The sequence below is a fragment of the Ischnura elegans genome, chromosome 7 (genome assembly GCF_921293095.1).
Source record: "Ischnura elegans chromosome 7, ioIscEleg1.1, whole genome shotgun sequence".
Lineage (NCBI taxonomy): Eukaryota > Metazoa > Arthropoda > Insecta > Odonata > Coenagrionidae > Ischnura > Ischnura elegans.
Window position 1 is genome coordinate 115151205 of NC_060252.1, and position 18214 is coordinate 115169418.

General features: G+C 39.7%; 1 protein-coding gene across 1 annotated transcript in view; it reads right to left on the reverse strand.

Annotated features, from left to right (window-relative positions):
- The window catches only part of LOC124162237 (mucin-5AC-like), a 128554-nt gene that overhangs the window by 35204 nt on the left and 75136 nt on the right, over nt 1–18214 (reverse strand). Inside the window, exons 16-19 of the mRNA XM_046538702.1 lie at nt 11760–11807; nt 5336–8281; nt 2711–2827; nt 1244–1318 (exon numbers count right to left, since the gene is read on the reverse strand). Of these exons, the coding sequence (XP_046394658.1) occupies nt 1244–1318; nt 2711–2827; nt 5336–8281; nt 11760–11807 (3186 nt within the window). The remainder of the gene's footprint in view (nt 1–1243; nt 1319–2710; nt 2828–5335; nt 8282–11759; nt 11808–18214) is intronic.

Consider the following 18214-nt stretch of genomic DNA (forward strand, 5'->3'; position numbering starts at 1 on the left):
GGGTCATTCTTTGTTTTTTAAAACTCACTAGTGGATTCTTCCATGTATTCTTGCTGTTTAAATATAATTTTATTTGTCAATAGAAGGTATACATATATGTTAGTATTCAAAAATGATAACTAATTTTATGATACTTCATTAATTCTATGGAACAAAAAATGAGAATGCCAACTATTAAGAATTTTTGGAAATAAAAATTAGCTACTACTCATAAGTGCCTTTAACCCTTTCACTGCTGTGGATGTACCTAGTACGTTCGCACGACAGACTGCGGTGGACGTACTTTTTCTTCCTCCCTGCCATACGGTCAGCACTTCCACGAAGCACTTTGAAGGGACCCACTAATCCAGGACCCTTTCCTCGACGAACTCACCCACGCAAGACCGTCTCATCGGCCCTACCAGCGGGGGCCCTACCTCCGGAAAAGTGACCGCTCTGACTGCAATTTGAAAATCAATCAATCAATCCGATCATCACAATATGATTGTTTTCATCGCACTCCTGCCAATCAAGCAATAAAGTACGTCTTTGAACCGTGTTTCTGCGATGAAAAATAATGATTTTGTTAACTTTGATATAATGGCCATTTTCCGGTGGTCCACAGCCACGTTTTGTTGCAAAGTTAACAAAATCGTTATTTTTTATCACAGAGACACGGTTCAAAGACGTACTTGATTGCTTGATTGGCAGGAGTGCGATGAAAACTATCATATTTCGATGATCGGATTGATTGATTGATTTTCAAATTGCAGTCAGAGCGGTCACTTTTCCGGAGGTAGGGCCCCCACTGGTAGGGCCGATGAGACGGTCCTGCGAGGGTGAGTTCGTCGAGGATAGGGTTGGGGATTATTGACCCTTCGGAGGGTGTACCACACCCATCCTGGAAGTACCTGCTCCATGGGCCCAGGAGACGCATTTTAACATTTTCGCCGCATGTGAGGAGAAGGTTTCCGGAGATTGAACAGCAGTGAAAGGGTTAATTTAAAATTCTTCATTGGCAAAGAAAACTAAGGAATTTACTTTTCCTTGGCATGCATATCTCCTTTTTTAACAAAAACTTGACATACATGCTTGTCAAATCGCATTTGCCATTTGCGATGATGTCATATATTCGATGATGACTTATTTTATGCTACATATATGTATTATATATCATGCATTAATGTCAAGTAGGTATGTATTCCATGTGAAGATGTCAGTTAACTTATTGCTCTTGTCATAAACTGCGTGCTGTACATCTTACCGTGCTCTTTATAAAATTAGTCCCTGTGTAATCCATCGTCAAAATCCTGTACTTCGGTTGTCTTGTTGTAGTTTCCTGTTAAATAACAGACATTTCTTTTTATGTCAAGTAATCCAGGAAATTGGATTATAACAGATAGTTTCACTTTAAGTCAACTGGTATCACATATGTGTCATGCATGGCGGTATTTTTTGTATCGTTGGTTACAGGTGTATGTACTTGTTAACATATGTATGCTGAAATGTGAATTAAAAAATCATAATTTCAGTTTTTGTATACAGTCCACCATCAATTTGTCTGTTTTGTTCTTTTTAATCATGTAGTCAATGAAAGAAATCTATTCCTGCAATGAGCTCCTCAGATATGGCAGGGACATCACAAGTCTTGGACTCTGTGCTGGAACATTAAAGCGCTGTTGGGGGCAAAGGAAATAGAAGAGCCCACCGAGTCTCCTCCGTCCCTTTTACCAAAGCTTTGCACTTAGTGTACTCACTGGTGAAACTCATAATCAGGGAATTAGATTTTCTGATGTCATTTATCTACTGAGTATCTGAAGTTTTTCCTCTCCATTTTCATTGATTTTTATGTGAAGCACTAATGAAATATTTATTCACTTCTGATGAGGCAAGCAGAGGGCACAATTAAAAAGAAAGACACTTGAATGTGATCCATGCAGAGTACTATGCGAGAGACAGGGGTGGTTGTTGAGAATGGAGCCAAAGGTTCCTTGCAGGGAGGAAAGAGTTTAAGACCAAAAGGATGAGAGGGGGTGATGAGGGGGGGAGAGAGGTTTGAAAGACCAAGAGCAGTCACATCAACAGAAGAAAACTTCACCAGAGTGAGGGAAAAATCAGACCTTTGGCTATTCTTGAGTGGTCTGGTGCCCTTGAGCACTGTTGGCTGATAACAAATTTGGGGTGCATTATTGGTTTATCAATCGGTCGAAAGAGGAATCCTTTTGGGGCCTCCTTGGCTATAGCTGGAGGCTCTAAATATTTATTAATAGCAACAATAAGTCCCATTCATTTGAACAATTTTTTTTATCAGTAATTGAGTTAGAGATTGCAAATTATGTTTAAGAACTTGTAATACATTCCATATGGAATAAATTATTATAATTTAAAGAAAAACTATTTTACCAACTGGTACATTATGGGTGTTGGTGGGAATTAATTGGCTCTATTGATTGCCCACTAGCCTCGCCTGACTGATTCTGTGTGTGAGACACCATGCCACCCAGGTTCTTTTATAATCATCATGCTCAGCCAAATTATTGCTAATTGTTTATATTTCGTATTTTCCAAAAATAGTTGAGAACCCCCAAGTAAAGTGCAAAAAATGAGAAAATGTTATAAGGTCATGCATTTTTTTAGGGTATGAGTTCTAAAATAAACTAATGAATTTTTTTACAGCATCCAACATAAGAAAACTTTATCCTGAGACTGGAATAGTGGATGCATTTCATACCTGGGAATGATGCCTAGCACTAGTGCCGTGGTGTCTGTCATTGCCACGAGAACCCCCTCGGCTCTGCTTGCCAATTGAAGAAATGTGGTGTCCTCGGCGAGAGTCACGTTCCCGCTCCTAAGACAGTGCAGGCACAAAATCAATCAATGCTCAACATGAGGATTGGGTGTATTGAATTCATATTAGTGAGTTCTTTACAGTTGTTAAGGTTAATTATATTTATGGTATATATTATTGAAAATATTTAAGAAAGTGACTGTACAGTTTAATCTTTGAGTAATCATATCTGGGCAATAGGCATACAATTTTTAGGCCGTAAATATGTACAGAATATCTCATTTGTTACTCAAAGTGTAATCATCTCATGTAATTTTATTGACATTATTTATTTCACATTGGTACCTACTGCTTGATAAAATGAAAGGCTGTGACTATAGCAAGAGCATTTGTAGTGAATTCAAGTCACAATTGGTTATGAGTAGTAATTTCATATGTAAAAGCTGTCCAAAGAAACTGCTTCCTAATTTTCTTTACATCATCCCCATTTGATTTCATCAACAATGTGTCATTTAATGGGGAATTTCTCCTCTGAAAATGACACATAAAAAATCAATCATGGTAATTAAAAAGCTCTGTGAAAAAGCACAAAGTAATTTCTTTTAAAATGATCAGCAAATGGAAATTCCAAAAAGCATTTACTTTATCCATTGTGCAATCTTCATATTAGTTATAACATTCTTGTTGTTGTATATTTTTCATAGGCCCCATTGATATTCATTATCTATCAAATCCCTTAACTAAATTACCTGACCTAGGTTGTATCATTTTATTGCCTCTCATCCACATATGACTACATGTTTGATACTAACTTCTAATTGCCTCTTAAAATGTTCTTTTTGGCAATCATACTGAAAAATCGATCATTAAAGATGGAAATTGGGTTAATATATGTATGTATAAGAAATACAATATGTATTGGTGGGGGGCCATATCCCTTTCATTTTTGATGATGTATCCTCTAGTGAGAAATATACTTGTGCCATTAAATCAACTGTCAAAAGTTGTCTAGTTTGATATACATATGATATCTGTGACTTGAATTCACACACAAATCAGCTGAAGAATTATCTTGTGCATATTTTAATTTGTTGCTCATCTTACTTTAAGCAGTATTTTTATCACATTTCATCAGCACACCTATGCCATTAACAATGTCATGTCTTGAGATTTTTCGTAAAATTTTTAATAATTTGAATATGAGGAAGGCAATGAGTCTGCTCTTTCACAGCCAGAGGTTGCTCAACACGATAGACTGCTTCATGAGCAACTCTAAATTTTCTACAACATCAATACAGGGGCAGATCCAGGATTTTTTTCTTTTTTTTTGGGGTCTGACAGGCAAAAAGTCTTCTCATATTTGGGATTAATAATAATATAATTTTATTTCTGTTGGTTACATTATGCAACTGGATTAAAAACTACATGCAACAATTACTTTATGAAATATAATATTAATTTTTAATTAAAATTTGTTAATATGTAAGTATTTATAACTTTTATATTAAAAATAAAATTTATTAATATTTATTTTTAAAATCTCATCTATTTGTCAAGCATTTGGGGGGGACACGTGCCCCTGTGACCCCCCTAAATCTGCCCATGCATCAATATGAAATAAGGACTCCAATTCTTATCTGAGTAAATGACTCTTGCATTTTCACAGTGTGCTGATGAACACATTCCTTTCTTTAGAAAAACTGTATTTCTGTACTATATGCGTTAAAAGTATTATGCAATACTCTGGCAAAGAATTAAGGAGGGCATGCTGTTATGAGTTAGTTTACATTAATATTGCCCATGCTTTAGCTTATTATTTAGTAATAAATCAGTGCCCAAAGTATGAAGCAGAATAGATACCTACTCATTTCACCATATGTATTTTCATTTCATGACATTTTCAATGCTAATGTTTTATCACCTGTCTTCCCTGCATAGGTATGGAAACAAATTAGGGCTTCATGCTATGTACATTTTGGCATGCTGTTTCAAAGTGGCTCATTTTCTAAAGTTATTGAATTTGGTGAAACTAATTTCTCTAGGGTTGCAGCTCCACCCAAATAGTCATGGTCACCCTTCCAGCACTTGCATCTTAGGAATTGCATCCATATTTTTTTAAAAGTGACTGTGTAGCTGAAGGATACCCTTCAATTGAATTAAGCTCACCAGATGGATGTTAGTTGAAGTTATTCCTGGTGATCATATCATTCATTTTACTGTCATAGCCCAATAAGTTTATTTATTAGTAGCTACATAGTCTACTTTATTGGTTAGTTAATGAAATATAGACAAAATGTTAGTGGTTAACAGGGATTTCCAGCAATGGTTATGTACAACACATTTAATTCATAAAATAATGGGTTGAAGATGAAGAAAGGTGTACCAGAAGTTGATCATGTTTCCGACTATTGTAAGCTGGTTGCTTAGTGTCATGTCAGCAAAGCCACTGCTGCTTGGCTTGCAGTTAAATAGAGAATAGCATTTGATTAATCACATGTAACACGTACTTAAAGGGAACACAAAAGTGTTAGCTGAACATTTTCAAAGAATTTTTGGAAAGTGTTTTACCACATTATCTGGATTCTCCTGTCCTCCTGGCAGTATTTGTGCATCTTGGTATGTTTGATATTTTGTGGTCTCCATTTCTGTGGTACCATTGGCTGTTACTTCTACCAGTCGTTTAGCAGATGTAGTTGCATTCCCTGTTTCCTGAATCACCCTATCCAAATGATTAGAATACTGTGGAGGATTTAGTTGGTTTGATGTTGTATTTGCAGCAGATGCCAATGAGTCCAAAAGTGTACTTCTCACAGGTATTGGAAGGTTTACAATTGCATTTGATTCATGAATGTTCTGCTTTCCTTCTGCAATGAATATTGGGGATGGCTTTTGTGTGGTGGTTGGTTTTGTACCGGTAGTTGTAGTGGGCCTTGTAGTTGATTGGGTAGTTGAAGTGGGCCTTGTACTTGGTCGAGTAGTTGTACTGGGACTTGAAGTTGATCGGGTAGTTATACTGGGACTTCTAGTTGATTGGGTAGTTGTAGTGGGCTTTGTAGTTGGTCGGGTAGTTGTACTGGGACTTTTAGGTGATTGGGTAGTTGTAGTGGGCCTAGTAGTTGGTCGGGTAGTTGTACTGGGCCTTGTAGTTGATCGAGTAGTTGTAGTGGGCCTTGTAGTTGGTCGGGTAGTTGTAGTGGGCCTTGTAGTTGATGGGGTAGTTGTAGTGGGCCTTGTAGTTGGTCGGGTAGTTGTAGTGGGCCTTGTAGTTGTAGTAGGTCGGTTAGTTGTGGTGGATCTGGTTGTTGTAGTAGACATAGTAGTTGTAGTGCGAATAGTAGTTGTGGTAGACATAGTAGTTGTAGTGGGAATAGTTGTTGTAATCTTAGTAGTTGTAGTGAGCCTACCAGTTGAAGTGGGCTTTGTTGCTGTAGTTGGTATTTTAGTTGTGCTTGACAAAGAAGTTTTGTTAGTCTTTTGCCTTGCCTCTGGATTTTCTGTGGCAATTGGTATAGTTGTTTTTGGCTTATGTGTTGTTGTCATTAAAGGTGATAGATTGTTCTTTGTATTATTTGAAGCTGTTGCTTCAGTAGAGGTAGCTAGCCAGTTCAGGTACTTAAGAGTTATTATTTTTGGTGAAGTTGCCACTATTGCACTTCGAATTGTAGAGTTCATCAGATTTAAGGTTGTTGTGTCAGTCTTTGGGGTTGTAACAAGGGACGCTGCTATTAAATGATTGTTGGAGTAAAGATTAATACTGGACAAGGTTTCATGTGTGTTGTTTGTTATTTTTTCATCCCTAAGCAATGCTCGAATAGGATTATAATCCTTCTTCCTACTTTCTGACTTAAAATTAGGTGGAGTGGAAAATGAATGAGATTCTTTTGTGCTTGTAATTGTAGTTGTCAATGACTTTGGCATGACTGAGTTGGTGTTGCTAATTTGTGTTGGTGTATTTTCAGATGTTGTGTGGGCATTATTTTGAGATGTGACTGGAGATGCATTTTGGGCCAGAAGTGTTATACTGCTGTTTATATTATATGCATTAGTTGTTGTCTTTGGTTTTGTTCCTGGTATCTGTGGCTCATTCATTCCTTTCTTTTTACTCTCTCTCAATTTTGAATCAGTCGATGAGTGTGAGGGGATGTATGTTTGGTTTTCATTGTGTGACGCAATGGGGCTGAGTACCGTTGATGCTCTTTCTGGCCTCCTTGTTGTGGTCGTGGTTGCTGCTCTCTCCGGAACGTTAGTAGTGCTGATTCTTCTTTTCCCACCATCAATTTCGTTGGACTCTTCTGTTTCTGTTTCCAATTCCTTCCTCAAAGCCCTATTTGTTGAGGAAGCAACTTGTTCTTCGGGATGAAGGAAGTTGTCCTTGGCAAATGGGGATACTTCTGTGGTGGTAGTTGTTGTGTACTGCACAAACATGGGTGTCCTTTCTGCCTGTGACTTTGTCTCAGAGACTTTGGTTGCAGTTTTAGCCGGCAGTTGCCTCGGTGTCGAATGCATGGGGGTTGTGGCTGTTTCTGGCTCAGCCTTTGCTGTGGTGCTGCTCATCGTTCCTTTTGGCGCAATGGTTAATCTTTTGCTGAATCGAGGCTGGTAAGATTGTGGTTGGGTTGGTGGTTGAACCGTGGTCCTTGAGTGACCCGTTGCTCTCTGCGTTGGTTCTCTTCTGGTTGTGGAAGTTGGGGCAGATGCTGATGTTGGGGGCGGAATGGTTGTGGATGTTGTTGTCAAGGTGGTGGCGTGGGATACGCGATTGTAAACCTCTAACGAAGCTCTAGGTCTTGATGTTGAAGTTGATTGGCTCAAGGAATCAAACAGTTTCTGCAGAGGAATGACTTCATCGACAACGGGAGTTGAGAAGGTGGGGACTTTGGTGAGGGCTTGTGGGGTCACTGTGTTCACTTTGGGCACAACTGTGAACACTTCAAGTGTGCCTCCCACCAGGAGGGGTGGGATCGTGTACACTTTGGGTTTTGGTGTGGTTACCTCAACAGATACATGATTTTGGGTCGGTCTCGGTGTGGGAGTGAAGTCAATCACCTTGTGTGTTGTTGCAGGTTTTGAAAACTGATTTGAGGGGGATATTTCTTTGTGGTGCAACTCTTCTTTGGGTTTATATGTTGAAAGGATGGAATTAGGAGTCGTAGACCTTGGAGGAGGAGTGAAATCTATGATTGAGAAGGATTTGGGTCGATTTTTCTCAGATTTGGCACTGTCAGTGGTTTCTTTTGTAGCGGGTGTCGAGGATTCTGGGTCTGCAGTGGTCGTTGATCCTCTTGGTGGACGACTGATGGTCTTGCTTTGGGGAACAAAGGGCCTCCTCGTTGTTGGGAGGGGGCCCTGCTTCTTCACATTTGACTCGACTTTACTGCCACCAACTATTGTCACATGCCGCTCTACAGATTTTGATGTTTTCTCTTCTTTAGGTGCTGTGGAATCCTGGAGAGCAGCAGCCTTTGGCGCATGCTGCTGTGGGTGACTGCTTGGTTTCTGCTTTCCAGGAGTGACCTGAAAATTGATTTCATGGCTGGATGATGCAAACGGTAATTATTCCAACTCTCAACAATGTCATTTCAATTATACATTTGTATTTGCTTTTCTTTTGAATACACTTATGGTATCATGCAGGATTGGAATTCAAAGGTACAGTCTCCAAGATTCCCTATGCATACAAGAAATGATAGTCAGGAAAAACTTAACTGTCAAATCATAAATGATATTATTTTTCATTAAATCCTAAAAATGTCCTCTAAACGTTTTATATTCTGGATTAAGCATTCTTTAAAATGTTTTGCTGGTCTAATGTGAATATTTTGGAAAATTTGCATGAAGGTCAAAGAAAGTTCTGGAGCTATTCACAAGAAACTAATTGCAGTAATGTAATAAATAAAACCATATGCGTACTAAGATAGCTGGTCTCGTTATTATTCTTAGGAGTCAATGGATACGACAAACAGCCCATTGAGTTGAAGAGTAAAACTTACGCGTTCCTATGTTTAATCCCTACACTTCCCGCATCCCTCATTACACCATTGCTGATCCTGCCTTTGACATGGCCATTTCACTTCCTGATATTTTTCTCACTCATAGTTATTAACGTTTATGTGAATCTAACATTCTTTGAATTTATGCAGACCAGTAGAAATCTATTCAGCCTATAATATCTAAGTATGGTGCGGGTTATAAATTTTATTTGGCAGTTAAAAGAAATTATCAGCAGAATAGCCCAGGCGAAGAGAGCATTCCACCAAAAGAGAGACCTGCTTACAGCGGGAAACTTAAATATGGATGTAAAGAAACAATTTATAAGAACCTACATCTGGAGTATGCTCCTATACGGAAGTGAGGCATGGACAATGACCGCAGCGGAGAAAGCTAGGATAGAGGCCTTTGAAATGTGGTGCTACAGAAGAATGATGAAAATCAAATGGATCGACCGAGTTAGTAACGAGGAAGTCCTAAGAAGGGTAGGAGAGAAGAGAAGCCTCATGAAAACCTTAATAAGAAGACGGAACAACCTTATAGGCCACATCTTGAGACATGATGGCCTGATGAAGACAATCGTCGAAGGACAGGTGGAAGGCAAGAATGGAAAAGGAAGACCTCGAACAAAATATATGGAACAAGTAAAGAGAGATGTGAAAGAGAAGATGTACGTAGGAGTGAAAAGATTAGCTGATAGGAGAACTGAGTGGAGAGCTGCGTCAAACCAATCCTAGGATTGTTGACCAGTGATGATGAGTTAAAAGCACTGCCCACATCATGTGCAGAATTCGGAATTAGTTTTACATGATGGCTTTCTCAAGAAAACTTTTCAATTTCCAGAAACCTCTGTGATGAAAGAAGAAAATCGTTTTTTGAGTTATACTTATGCCATTGTTTCACTAAAATCATCTCAAATTTAATTTTTTTCTAATATTAGCTCATTTTTTAAATCAACTGTTTATTGTAGAAATACTAATTTAAATTCAGATTTATCTAAGTGGAGTCATTCCTAAAGGATTTTATATATATTATTATTGAAGGCTAATGATTATAATCATTTGCTACATGGAAGTCTTAAGGCTTCCATTAAAATTAGACATACCTATTTGTGAAATACTATACATTTGCTAAAAATATGGAAAAGTTTCTTGTTTTTCCCATTTTATTTAATTTTCAAAATTGATTATTATTATGATTTCAGTTAAATTTTTGGATGAGAACTATTTTGAGTGTAAAGTCAGGTTTGAATTACTTTTTTCACACTGTGCACATAGTTGTTATGTGTCATGAAAATGAACTTTTTGTGCATGTGAATGTGCATGTGAATGTGCATGTGAAATCAGGGCTGGTTGTGCATTCCTTCTTTTAAAATTAACATGAACTTTCTTATGTGAGACACACTTTTACACAATTTACACTTTCCCGGCGAACAACATGTAAAAACTCTTCTTGGGATACCGCACGGGTAAGATTATACGAGAGCACCAACGTTTCGGGTACCGACTCACTACCCGTGAGAATGAACTTTCTTTTTGTTTTCGATTTTCGATGAAACCTGAATTTAATATTTCGGTATTTTCTTCAATGCATAGCAATCAGTGAGTGACTCAATGGTTTATTTTTTGTTGCAATAGCTGTAAAAATAGAGTGGAAACACAGGTGCTTACTATTTACATTTAATTTTAATTTTCCCCATATTACTAGCATCTTCCAATTGAATCATGCAAGCCATCAACATTCATAATTCCTATGGTAAACGTTTTTTTTTGAGGATTGAGTGAACAAATAAGCACTTTGTACTGCCGGATGAAATATGAGGTATGTATTACTTTATATGCACTAGAGTTAAGAAATTTGCATTCATTTTTGGTTATACATAATTGGCCACTGTTTCCACTTATAATTTACATGGAACCACATGAAGTGAAAATGCCTGAGGTAGTTCATGGACTTGATCAAGTGCCAGCTGAAAATGTCCAGCCTCTGTAGTGTGTACAGAGGGAGGGAGGGAGGGAGGGGGTGGAGCGCTACGCTGCAAATCGAGGGCTTCAATCCTGGCTGACACCCTCAAAACAAAAGTGCAAAGGAGAGCCCCCCACTCAGAATGCGTGGAAGTCTCTCCTCCACTATGGCTTAGTTTGAGCTGAGCGCTACCCCAAATGAACCCTTGCACAGCACTTTTTGATTTCAGCCCACTATACATATATCAGGCTTAACTACTGAGTGAGTGACTATAGGTAGGAGGATATGTTAGTCGCCTTTATAATACATTCCCCCTTTAACTTCCGTAACAATTAATGCAAATGAAAAAGTTGTGGGCGTGTATGATGGAATGGAATTCATTTCGTTTTTTAACCCTAATACGGGCAACATATTTTTCTGACGTAATCGGGCAAGGTGAGTCCAATGGACTCTTTTAACTTTTGCTTTTGATTTAAACTATTAAACAGTGAACAATATTAGGTACTTTTCACATCAATTTGTACATATTGTGCACCTTAGAATTATTTAACATAAAGTTGATTATTATTTGTTTAACAAAAGTTTTACATTACTTATTAATTTCATACATAGTCAAATAGCGAGTACAGTGGACTCTTTTGACAAATTGTTTCTGTTTTCACTGCATAAAACACCAAATTAATATTTATCGCTACATGTACATAGTGATAATTTTACATTATTTTGACAATTCAAACCAAATATTTGTAAAATACACATTACTTTTTACATTTTGTGCAAACAGACTCACCTTGCCCGGATTTGTGGGAATTCAGGGAAAAAAGTTATTTCTAAGTTACTTTGATTCCGAAAGTTTGAATTACTCTAATTTATAGTAAATATACCATTAGAAGAAGTAAAAAATTTACAACATGCTGACATTTCAATAACATAATAAAATTCTCAAAAATGTGATGCGATGAGTCCAAGAGACTCACCTTGCCCGTATTAGGGTTATAAATAAGTGGACTCTCTTGGAGTCAATTTCAATTGAACTTACGATTGGTCGTTGTTGTATAGCTCCTCCGTTTGACAGGAATGGCTCGATCTGAAAGTGGAAAGAACTTCATCACTAGTTTACCATTTTCATAGCATCAATGTATAGATTAAATCCAATGAATTGATGGAAACAGCATTCAACCAATGGAAACCAACCAAGGTCATTTCAATGTTATCTCATACTAATCAATTGTAACTACAGTATGAGTCAGAATTTATTGTTGAGCTCAAATGATAAGGCTCATAAAATGTCGTTGTATTAATATCCAGTGCCAAATCAATGTAGGAAACAAAACTTTATCCAAATTCATCAATTGAGAGTATGAATTTGTATTGAAAAATTTGGTTCATAAAATATTTATCGTAAAAGAATCAACGTACAGCATTAATCACTAAGTGCTGCTGTATAAAGTGGAAATTTCCAGGGGAATATCATAGACACATTTTCTTTCAATTTTAGCGTTATTTTATGAATAAAAGTTCTAAAGTAGAAGGAATTAGCTGTCTTTTGTGCAAAAAAATGTTCACATGCATTTTGTTGGATAAAAGGTGATTTATTCCAGGAACACCAGAAACACTGCAAGAGAAGCTCAGCAGTGTCATAGAGCGACTCCTTTGGATAGGATTTGAAGTGCCTGTTTATGATTATCAGCATCAAGTAGAAGAAAATGGTGGCTTTTGTATTCGAAAAATCTTTCTCCCCATGATAGATTCACATTTTTATACATAAAAACCAGGGATAGCGTTTGGAGTGCATGTGGAGGATAAGTCTTTCAGTATACCACATGCGGTATCTTGGGAGTTGATTTTAGTATCATTCAAAGAATGTTTTATCAAAATAAATCATAATGGTATTTCTCAAAAATGTTTGTTGCTTGCGATCACTGCATAAAATTGGAGATCTACGGAAAATCGTAGGGTTTCTCTTTCTCACAGGGAAACATTTCTTTTCTGTAGAAACATTAAATTATGGTTTCGCTAGTACGTATATAGTGCCCCACGCGTGTCTATTGATGGCGTTGGGATTGCCTCCCTTCCATCCTCTCCTTGGAGGCGTCGTCGGCGCCTTCTCCTTCCTCTCTGTCCCTCCCCTCCCGATCGGTGCACGGGTGGAAAGAGGAGGAGGGCCGTGCCCGTCCTCCTCTCCTTCCCATCCTCTGCCTGCCCCCGGGAGAGCGGCTCCTCGTTTCAAACGGAAGCGCCACGTGCAAGTCGCCGTCTTTAGCGGGTGCCGTGGCACGCCCGCACGCGCGAAATAGATACGCCATTGAAATTCAAAGTGTGCACAATAGTACTCGTTTCAAGAAATTGAAATTAAGAGTTTGTTAGTGACGAATTAAGTTTAGATTCGAAAAATTGAAATATTCTAAAATCGAAAAGGTATTTTTTTTTAACTTTTGACTTTCACACTGTGACCTCCTTTTTTATACGTAGCTTTTGTTAGTCGTGTTTCATAGCGCTTATTCGGAAATTAATTGAAAAGATATTGATGTGAGTATTGATGTTGAAATCAAAGACCGCCAAGTTGTAAGTTGCCCTCCGAAACACTCGCGATTAAAGTGAGGCTTGACTTTCCCGAGCCTAAACATTTTCGTCATTCTTTTACGTTTTTAACGATGGTCTAATGGTCGAAAAAAATATTTGTGCATTACTGCTGATACTTAAGTGGAAGTATGGCCTGTTGCAAGTAGTTCTGCACTTTCCAAAAGCAAGAAATATCAAAAATATGCTCAAAGAACATGAAGAAAGAATGAATTAAACACTGCAGTTCAAAATAAAAATATTTTTAAATTCGGTCCGCATTTCACTACAGCTTAGTATCATCAGGATTAACCCGGGTCGCACAATAAAATATTTTTATGCGTAATGGCAGTTTTTAATTTATTCTGCCTCCATAATGGAAATAGTCCACAGTGCATCGCCTGAAAATGTGTTACTTTCCAAAAGACTAAATTGGACTTGTGGTGTGTGCGCAGTTGCCTTGTGTGTAGTTGAGGATTTAGCGCACTCGTAACAACGGCAAGGCACCCTCCTGCTCGAGTCCGCCTCCCCTTCCCCGCCCCGCCCCCTCCCCGGCTGGGTGAGCGAGGCGGTGCCCCCACCCACCACAGCCGCCCCCCTCCCTGGAGACACCAAGTCCAAACCAGAAGCACTCCGCGATTCGAATGTAACGCACGCCTCGCTGCGGGACTCCAGGAAGGGGGAGCAAAGGGCGCGCACCCACCGGAGCACGTCTTTTCTCGGAGACTTCAACGCTCGCAAGTGGTCTGGAGACTTCAACGCTCGCAAGTGGCCTGGAGACTTCAACGCTCGCGGCTCCAGTCGCCCTAGCTCGATCGGAAAACGCTCCTTCCCGCTCGCCACAACACTCAGCAGTGTCAAGTGCTCACTTCACTTCGCCCGTGACCTTAGCTGACACGTGTAGTGCGATCAAGGTCCATAGAAAGTGTAGCCCAAGTGAGATTAGAAGTAGCCCAAGATCTGCCCCCGTCTCGGCAGTGTTAGCTAATATTTCCTTCTACTCCTCGCCGATATTGCGGTGATTCTACTGGGGAACGGAAGAGGCAGATTTGGAAGCTTTTGAAAAAATTTCAGGAATACTCAAAATCCCGATCGTTGTCATCCTGGAAAGTTTTTAGCATCCTCCACGTTTGTTCCAAATGTTCCCTGGATGCAGATCTAGTAAGCGCAAAGTTTTTCTTGTGTGTTGGGTCACATCGGACGGTATCAATTTTTCGGGAACGCCACCGAGCCGCAGCCTGGTCGACCATGAGAGGTGTGTTTGACGTATTATACCGGTCGGTTGTCATTGCTAGCGTGTGATTCGAAGTGGATGGCAATTTTTTCGATTTTTTTATTTCGGCAACGGAATGAGTCCTAGCAGTGAGACGTCGGAATAAGCAATGGCCAAATTACCTATTCTTGCCGCTTTTCCGATCACTCGGAATCAACAAATCGTAATGACAACCGAACGGAATAATTCGCATCCGAGTGTAACCCACGCCTACTCATGGGAGCAATGTCATTGGCTGTTTCTCCAACTGCCAAGAACACTATCTTCACGTTGCGAGCAGACCAATGCGTCCAAATTACATAATTAATAGTGCTGAAAGTCTATGGCCGTTATCGATGGCGTAATTTTGTGTTTGTTTAGGAAAGGAACACTTGGAACTTGGGTGAAAAGTGTTTTTGCGGCCAGGGGTGAATCAGTTATCAGGGGACGGGCAAAGTGTCTTGAGTTGGGGGTCTGTAAGGAGAGTCGAAGAAGCAATGAGAATAGGAGAAACTCTTGCCATATTTATTTAGGTTCCATTGTTTCAATGATGCTGGTTTATTCTGGAATAGTTTTTCACTCTCGCCTTCCTCAGCTGCCATTAGTTCCGGAAGCACTTAATGTCGTAGCATCGATGAAATCGCCCTTCAAGGAATATGATCCGAAAGCACAGGCTACTCTCGTGGGTACTTTTTGATATGCCTGGAAATGATTTCCTTTAGTTGTCCGGGCAAAAGAACCTCTAGCATATCCCCTTTCTCCAATACAAATGAGTCCTCACACTGTTCCAAATCTGTCATCGGAGGATGTAATTCGCTCTCTCACTTTGGGCTCTGCCATTTACTCTTAACCTCCACTCAAGGAGAGTCTCACTAAGACCGAGGAAAATTTCACCGACGTCATAGATGTGTTTCTGACAGGTCCATTTTATCTGCTTCATTGTCTACGCACTACCATATCCTTTCAGAATTCATGTCTATCTCATCTAACCATATATGCGAAGTTCTGCAGAACATGCGTGGAATATTTTCCTAGAAGGTAGCTATATCTTGTGTTCGCACGGACCTTCGGTTTCTGGTTTGGTAAAGTAGCTTATTTTCAACCCTTGAATGTAATTGCTCTATCGCTCTTCAGACACAGCCGTTGTTTGTCTACTCCGGAAGTCATCCGCGGTTTTCGTCAAATGTGCTCTGCATGGCTCTCGGGGTTCATTTACTTCAATTTGCTCCGTTTAAACTAATTTACTGAAAATTTTGTTAGCCCCTTTCGTTGGCAGTTGTTTGGCCTCTGCCTTGCTTTTGTTGCGTTGGTAATCTGGGTTAAGCTCTCTTAAAGGCTATGTTTTTGATAAGTGCTTTCCTGGTGCGGTGAGGGGTCATTAGTCCTCACCATTTAAATTTAACGGTACTTTTTTAATTTAATTGGAGAGTAAAAATATCCCCTCTAACGATTACAAATCAAAGACAGCCAATCAAGGGGAGGGCTTTATACTTGGACGACTTTATACTGCATGAAAGAAGGAGAAACCTTAAACGGACACAATCGATTTGAAGAAGCTAATGAAAAGTCAGCATTGCACTATCGAAGGCGTTTATATTCACGCTGTTTATTTGGATGGGATATTTTAGCTCGATTAAATTTAAATCGCGAAAACAATAATGGAAGCGAAAATTGAAGGGAAATTTGGCTGAGGAAGAGCCAGAGATGAGTGCTTGCGACAAATGAAAAAGGAGAGAGATTGTGAGGGGAACTGGCTGAGGGACACAAAGAAATGGAGGAGTGCAGTGCGTATATCTTAGGACGGAAGTACTCCTACGATGAAGAGGAAAAAGCATCGGGATTTCAATTTTGTCGATTTATAACTATTTACAGTTTCTATTTCCCATTAGAATGAGGAAGTTGTGGTTCCAATGTTGGCCTCGGCTTCTGGTCATAGAGTAGCCATCAATGTTCATGTATCATATCAATTTTTTACGGAAATCGTTGTGAATATTTAGTATTGGTTTAATGACGAGGGGTTTGGGTGTGAGGCGGGATTTGACACTCGTAACATCGCCACCGTAAAGCCGTTTCATTACAACTCTCATCTGCCATGCTTGTATTTCCTTCCGCCGCGAGCAGTCGAAGGCATCCACCCATGAGAATGGGAGGGGTGGCAGTGAAAGTGATGGTCGTCCCATTCTCCCGTCGTCACTTCCGCGCAGGAGGGCAGCGTCGTTTTGACCCTTGATTGGCGAGTGGGGGACGAGCGCAGCTAAGCGAAAGTTCCGTCGGAACGCGAGATTTTCCGATTGATAGTGAGCCTTTTGCTGCGGGTGAGCGGGCAACCGACCGATCCCAAGAGTGAGCCGAGAAGGAGGCGAATTCCGTGCAGTGGTGCACTATTCACGACTATAATTATGCGGGCTAAGTTTTGATCGGAAGTATATAGATAATGTATTGGAGCGAGAGCGCACTTGCATGTGCAAGTTGGGGTTCGTAGTGCAAGTGGGCCTTATCGCGAGTGCTGTGAGCTGGGGAGGACGCATATCATCAATGAATGCTAATGCAACGAGAGTTCTTCAAGAAAACATTTTGTTATTCAAGAGTCCCTAGGGCATTGCGATTATTTTCTCTAGGTGACTCCGCCAACAGAATAGAACTCTGGGCTCAATCAACCAAAACTCCAAGCCGTAATTTGTTTTTCTACTTTTGTGAATAATCTTATGATGGAATAAAAATATTTTAATGATTATCATAAACCCCAATTCTCCGGTATTTATTTTTAGTGATAACTTGTTCAAAAGTTATGCTATCACTTTGTAATTTTTAGGCTATGTAAAGTAGATACCTGTCAATATTTGCCAATATCTACAATTTGAAAAGAAAATCCCTGTTATTTTCTCAGGTGTAAATCTTTGAACTTGAGACAGACATATGTTAAAAATATTCTAGTCGGAAAATTTCAAGTGGATAACTTCCATGCGGGCAGTGTGTGAGCAAGGAGAAAATATATGGGGGGGTCAACGAGACCTGTTGTGCAAGAGATAACTTCATCTCAAGGTTTCGACTATGTGGCTAAAATGTTTTAAATAAATATCATTTTACTGCCGTAGCTGTGGAATCGATGGCTCACGCGATGAGCAACACGAATCCACTAGGCTCAGGATAAGGGTCGCGAAAGTGGAATGTGGCAGCGTCATCGATGCGGCTGGAGTTACCGCGAGCGGAACGCAGAATTTAGTGTCCGCAGAAGAAGGGAGAATGTCCGCGTGAAAATTGATGGTTCAGATATATTGTTAATGGGCACGCCTCGGCAATGGCGTGTGTTGCGAGGCACTCCCCTCTAATTGGTGTGGTCGACCTCTCCAATACTCTTCAGCTGAAAAAAAAACACGATCGAGTCCCGTTTGGCGGTGAAAGGGGGTCAGTGGATACACCGCGGCCGTTCATTCTGAAAAGCCACCTTCCTAAGATAATGCGCGGAATGCGAAGAATTGGTTATATCATTAAACGGCCTCCTGCCGGGTTGAATTCTTTCACTCGGGAATTGTGTCAGAGTGTAGTTGTGCTAATATGTTGCTTTCATGTCTTAAATCCTACAATCTTGTTTCCAGAAACTGCAAGATATTGAAATTTCTTCAAAATTCAAGCTGGCACGGTCGTCCTTTAGTTTTCGATTATTTCTTGCTCTAACGGTTAGC